The sequence below is a fragment of the Populus euphratica genome, unplaced genomic scaffold, assembly GCF_000495115.2.
Source record: "Populus euphratica unplaced genomic scaffold, PopEup_1.0 scaffold4679.1, whole genome shotgun sequence".
NCBI lineage: Eukaryota > Viridiplantae > Streptophyta > Magnoliopsida > Malpighiales > Salicaceae > Populus > Populus euphratica.
In genome coordinates, this window is record NW_011504469.1 from 1 (window position 1) to 5,960 (window position 5,960).

At 36.2% G+C, this 5,960-nt stretch overlaps 1 protein-coding gene across 3 annotated transcripts; it reads left to right on the forward strand.

The window, feature by feature from the left end:
* The first annotated feature begins 1,395 nt into the window (after positions 1 to 1,395).
* Positions 1,396 to 4,673, forward strand: LOC105120076 (uncharacterized). 3 transcript variants are annotated; one of them, XM_011018262.1, is made up of 4 exons: positions 1,396 to 1,661; positions 2,494 to 3,616; positions 3,990 to 4,172; positions 4,384 to 4,673. In XM_011018262.1, the coding sequence occupies exons 2-4, from the start codon at positions 2,553 to 2,555 to the stop codon at positions 4,574 to 4,576; spliced, it is 1,440 nt and encodes a 479-aa protein (XP_011016564.1). In that variant the 5' UTR covers positions 1,396 to 1,661; positions 2,494 to 2,552; the 3' UTR covers positions 4,577 to 4,673. The 3 variants fall into 3 exon arrangements, with proteins under 3 accessions (XP_011016564.1, XP_011016565.1, XP_011016563.1); XM_011018263.1 differs by having other exon boundaries at positions 2,551 to 3,616; XM_011018261.1 differs by lacking the exon at positions 1,396 to 1,661 and adding an exon at positions 1,740 to 1,796 and having other exon boundaries at positions 2,551 to 3,616.
* The last annotated feature ends 1,287 nt before the right edge of the window (positions 4,674 to 5,960 follow it).

The window sequence follows — 5,960 nt, forward strand, 5'->3', positions numbered from 1 at the left end:
TGTTGGGGTTTTTGTAGGACACATTACAGCCCCGCGCGTTCAATATTCTATTTGATATAGATCTATCTATTGTTGTCTGTAATTTTGATGCCTCGTTCATCATCACGAAAAACTTAATATTACAGCTGGAAATTAAGCTACTTTCGGTATGATAGGAAAATACACACACACACACAAGAAGTATTTTATGTCGCTCTTAATACTTGTTTTTCTTTAGGAAAAATAATCTCTTTACTAAAAGATTAAAAAAAAAATCACTGTTTTAATAGAGAAAACTAGTTTATTGCTGTGTTTTCATTGCGGATCATATCTGAATTTGAATTTCTTGCATAGTTAAAAAATAATATATAAATTATTAGAAATTTTTTGATATTATTATTAAATTTAGTATAACTGTTTAAGCGTGAAAAATTAACCCAACTCTTTTATTAATATTTATATATGATTCAAATTATAAATTCTATTATATATAATCAACTCAATACCAAATAATAAAATTTAATTAAAAAATCTCATATTAAATAATAAAATTGCTAAAAAAATAAAAATAAATAAAACTCATTATAATGTTTCAAACTTGAGAAATTCAAACCAAGATTTTTGATTAATAAATAGCTAATCTTTCTTACTAAGATTCATCTAAATTGAATTAATATTTTTATTATATAATAAAAATATAAAAATTAAAAATTTTACAAGAACCTCACACATGAAAATTGAAAAACCAAAAACAAAAGTGTTCCTATAAAAGACTCCAATTGTACTGGCTAGGCTAAGCCCAAGAAAGGTTCACGCGCCTGGCCCATGTATTTTCATTCATCTTTTTTTGTTAAAAAGAAAGCACAACACGTGGTTCGCGGTTGATTAAAAGGATATACGACGTCCAGAGAGTCCAGACTCAAAACCGTGATCTCTGTTATGGACAACGCGCGCTAACGACTTGCGCCACAACGTCAAACAGTGTAACCCTGCCAATCTAAAAAATATATTAACCTGATTTAAACAGTGTAACCTTCGATCCAGTTGTTTTGATAATTAATATGAATTTTTGTTATTACTCTCTTGAGATGAAACATTTACTAAAAACTTGGTCTGCTAAAAGCAAATAACAGCAATCATCAAATGATATAAAAGAAGAACCCATGATTAGTTCATCCACCTAGAGTGGAAAATTGGATCTGGAGGAGGAGGAGGCTAAATCCAAAATCCGATCTACAGATTCACTACCTCCACTTTTATTTCTTCTTCTTCTTCCGCCATTTTTATTTTTTTCCGGCGAGAATTTCTTCCTTTTTGACAAACCATCAATCCCGTTCCTTCCCTGTATAAAGAGGGCCACTAGAAAGTATAAATGTAAAATGACCTGACAGCCCCTCACTCGATGACATGGCACATTCCCATTAGTCAAGATTAAAATCCAAAAATAAACTCCAAGTACCCTTTCATTAACTGGAAAGAGGAGGAAAGATGGCGCGAAAGATTTCCATAGTTAGTTAGAAATCCCTGAACTATAGCAGAGCCTTGTATCATCAGATGATTCCCGTTCTCCTTCTTTCTTGCTTCCTTAATTTCCTACCTACAAACCTCAAGAAAAAGAAGAGGGGGATTCATCTCTCAGAACAACAGCAATTTAGGCCGTTCATTTTCAAATCAAATCTCAGGTACGGAACATTCTTTAAATCACTGCAAATGATTTTTCTTTGATTTTTCGTTTTGTTTTCGTTTGGTTATTTTAGTATAGATATAGAGAGAAGCAAATTAATTAATGAATAATTAGCTGCGGATGATTCGTAAAAGTAAGCTCTTATTCTTGTTTTGTTGAATAGCCAGAGCTGCTTCTTGCATGTTGTTTCGTTTAAGAGGATTAAGGAAATGAGATATAAAGGAATTTTATTTAGCGTTTGAGTTGTTATGATCGAAGTTGTGGCACAAAAGACGTCAAACAGAATACGATTGGCTTTTAATCTGCGTGGAAATTATCGGAATTTTAAAGATGTTATATTTGGTGGTTGGCAGTTTAGTTTCATAGTGTTTGTGAATTAGCATACATGTCAAGGAGATTGCAAGAAAATAGTTTTTTTTTTATTATTAAAACAAAAGGAAAAGAAGAGAGGAGGAAGAGAGAGATTACTAGTAGAGGTGCACTTTACCATATCTAAACTTGAATCGTACTTGTTTATGTATTAATTATCCAATCCCCTCTCCCTCTCCCTCTCCCTCTCCCTTGAATTTGATTTTATTTTGTTATATATGGGTTCTTAATTTCTTAAACTGAGTATCACAGCGAATTAAATCTTTCCATTTTTTTTAATTAGTTGTTGATATTACCCGGCTAATTGTATCCTGTACAGTTACATGTGTATAGGTCTCTCTGTGAAAGAAATTGTTTTCATTTCATCAAGCAAGCTCTTAGCTGTGTATGTGTGGTAAATTGTGAGATTGAGATACCTTCAATTTTGTCACATTTTCATACTCAAAAACTTTATCCTGCAGGGTTCCTAGAGTAATAGAGTACTAAAAACTAAGCTGGATCAGATTAATGTTTTTCAGTTATGGACTTGGAACATGGAAGCGGAAGCAGCAAGCAATCGGAATCATATCCAGAGGTTAGTGATGGGAGCGGAACCAGGGATCATGAAGATACATATCCAAAGCTTGGTGTTTGGGTTGGGAGTGGTGACAAGCTTCAGAGAGACCCAGAGAAAATTGATGGGACCGAAAGCAGTAAAAATTCAGAATCAAATCCTGAGTTTATTAATGGATGTGTTAGTAGCAAACAAAGAGAGTTAAAACTGGAATTTACTGCTACAGAAGGGGATCTTTACATTCCATTTGTAAAGTCAGGTCCTTCCTCTTCCTCGCCTTCCTCTGCTTCATCCCTTAGTTCATCTAGCTCATCATTGTATGATCTATTTGATGTGATCGCAAAAGAAAGCGCTGACCCTGGAGCATGCACTGATTTTGATTCACCCAACAAAGCTCACGAGATTACTCAACCAGCATCAGAAGATCATGAGAATGATACTTCCATTGAAAATTCTCACAAATCAAAAGAAAGTGAGCGTGGCTCTTCAGATCGCACGCTAACATTCCCAGTTTCTGAGGCCGCTCACGAATCCCTGGTGCACAACATGCCGCCAACACAATCCCCTCCTCTCCAAGTCATGGAACGACCAGAAGGATATGATCCTTCTAGGATTCCATCATCCATCTTTGAAAGAAATAAAGGTCCAGCACCAATGGATTGGAGCGTTGCTTCCAATGAATCATTGTTTAGCATTCACGTAGGAAACAATAGTTTCTCCAGAGACCATGTTTTATTGTTGGGCGATCTGGGATTGTCTGGAGACATTAAACAGTCAGGTGAATTGATCATGTTCAGCCCACCCGCTACAAAAGCAATGGTGGCCACTGATAATCAGTCTTCAGATCCTGCCTTGGAAACCTACACAGAGAAGGGTGGAGCAAATGGAATATCAGATAATACTATCAAGGATCCCGCAGAATATCAAAATAAGGAAAATAAACCAAACCAAGCTGTATCCTGGAAGTCTCCTAGAACTTCCAACCTTTCATATGAAAGTGGAGACAGTGTCGAGTCCTTTTCTTTTCCAATGTAAGCTGCTCCCATTCTCTATATGCAAACACTTGAATACTAGAATTCATGCGCGCTCAACTTTTACGTATTACTTCTATTGGGCATAAAGACTGGTGGACTCTCGTTATTCATGCATAATATACATATCCATACCATATCTTTGTTTACATTCACATTGCACACAGTGAATACATGGATGCTTGTATGTTTGCGACTTCTTGTGTGAATTCAGTCCAGACAGAAATGCCTCTGGACTTGGCATGCTTGTATTTCATGCATGTAAACAAGATGTCTAGATTTACTCTGCAATTATATTCACGTGTGTGCCTAATTAATTAGGACTCCGCAAGCCTAATGCTTTGTCAATGAGGAATATACCTTTGTGTTGCAGAAGAAAGAAGAAATATGCATGGCCATTTTGCTACTTTTCTAGTTGTAGCTGGGCGCTCTGCTACTGTAAACGGCCAAGGTGCTACTTTAGGTGGCCAAGCTGCTCGTGTTCTTATTGTAGCTGGGCGTTCTGCTATTATTGGAACTGTGGCCGAAAGGGATGGTGTTGTCATAAATATTCTGCGTATGCTCCTCTCTCTCATTGTCAATCGATAACAATCAAGAAAATAGTAAATTCTGTCTTGTTAATTTTTTCCAACCGCCATGATTAATACCAATTACGTCACTTATGTTCATATATGATTCACAACTATTGCCATTTCATCTACATTATAAAACAAGTTTTATAATAACACTTTGTAATCTCATGATCTATATTTCTTGGGGTTTTGCAGTTTGGCAGATGGGATGAGAAATGGTTCCCTGAAAGCAGGTATTGAGCAGCAGCGGCAGCATCTGGAGTCACCGTCTGCCCCAGTGAGTCAAGAATCGGCTTCCTGTCATTGGTGTCATTGCTTTTCATGTTGTTCACGGGGTTGTTCTTTCAATTGCTGTTGCTCCTGTCGAAAAATCAAGTGTTGCTGTTAGAACTGGCTCCTTACTCATATGATGGAAGAGTGCATCTCAGCTCCTAAGGCGCTTCCTGTTTAAAATGCAAGCCTGAGCTGTCCTTAATTAAGGTTCTGGTGATTAAATTAAAATTGGGACATTGACGGTGGTTGCTACTTAATCATCACGAGGCCTCTTGAAAATGCAATTGTTATCCATGTGCATTGTTCTTGGCGCGACTACGAGGAAACTTGTTCTTTTCAAGACAGGAAAAAAGGAAGGCGCTGAGGAACGGTAAGGAGAACCTCTAATCCTTTGCCTGTATGATGTTTCCTCCTGGAATTTCAGGATGATTCCTCCTTGAATCGGAGCTAGTTTATAACTGATTCTATCTTTTTTGCGTCTATATTGCTGTAAATTAACCTTTAATTTAATAGCCCTCTAGTTGTATTAGACGACTGTTTTCAAGCATATGCATGGTGTGATTGTGATGATATTACTCTATCTGTACATGAAGTGATGAATGAAATTTTAAATGGTGGTGACTGCATGCATCGGAGCATGGTAGGAAATATATGAAATATCTACAATTCAGGGGGGGTCCTTAAATAAGTGTATTATCATAGAGAGAGGGCGGGAACATAAGATCGCTTATGAAAGTCTTCTTCTTCTTCTTCAGTTTCATGCTTTTCATCATTTGTTTTTCTTTGATGCCCAGCATGATAGCGCATGTAGATACGACTGATCTTCTTTCCAATTGGTTGAATCATAATGGTAGTTTTGGGGATAGATGCTTTCATAGAGGTGGGTATGGTTATGAATTTATTGGGGAAAATAGGTACAGCTTGAGTAATCATTTACATAATACAGGTATCGAGTCTTTCTTACAAAAATAACCAGGTCTTATGTATCGATGCCCTTGTCCAGAACCAACAAGAGATGTTGGATGAATGTATAGAAATTTGTAGAATGATATTAAAGGTTCATCCACGTATTAATATAAATGTTTTCGATGTATAGGATGCTCTACTTGAATTCATGCCTCGTAAAGAAATATCTCGCCAGGAGCTTGGGCCATCACTACTGTTTTTGTCAGCGGAACAATTCTTTCGTCCTCCAAATACAATGAAATTGGAAACATTTATTCAATAATTGTACAATACTGTCTTTAATATCTATTAGCTTTTTTATTTTTCCAAGTTATGACAATAATGTGGCTCTGTAGCTCTATTCTTCGCCATGTTCTGTCGTATCATACGTCGAGAATGCACAAACCAACGCATATTTTTAACAATGTTAACTAGTTTGGATTCTTGCTGGCATTGCATTGAAGATTCTCGCTCATCCTCCTCAATAGATTTTATATTTGGTTTAACATATGATAATATTATTTAAAAATATGCATGTTGGAAATGGAGTTTTA

What these genes read in the sequence shown, in the direction of transcription:
- LOC105120076 (XM_011018261.1), top strand. An exon ending in GAGTCCTTTTCTTTTCCAAT is followed by an intron (nt 3,617 to 3,989) that starts GTAAGCTGCTCC and finishes TTTGTGTTGCAG; the next exon opens with AAGAAAGAAGAAATATGCAT. An exon ending in TGTTGTCATAAATATTCTGC is followed by an intron (nt 4,173 to 4,383) that starts GTATGCTCCTCT and finishes GGGGTTTTGCAG; the next exon opens with TTTGGCAGATGGGATGAGAA.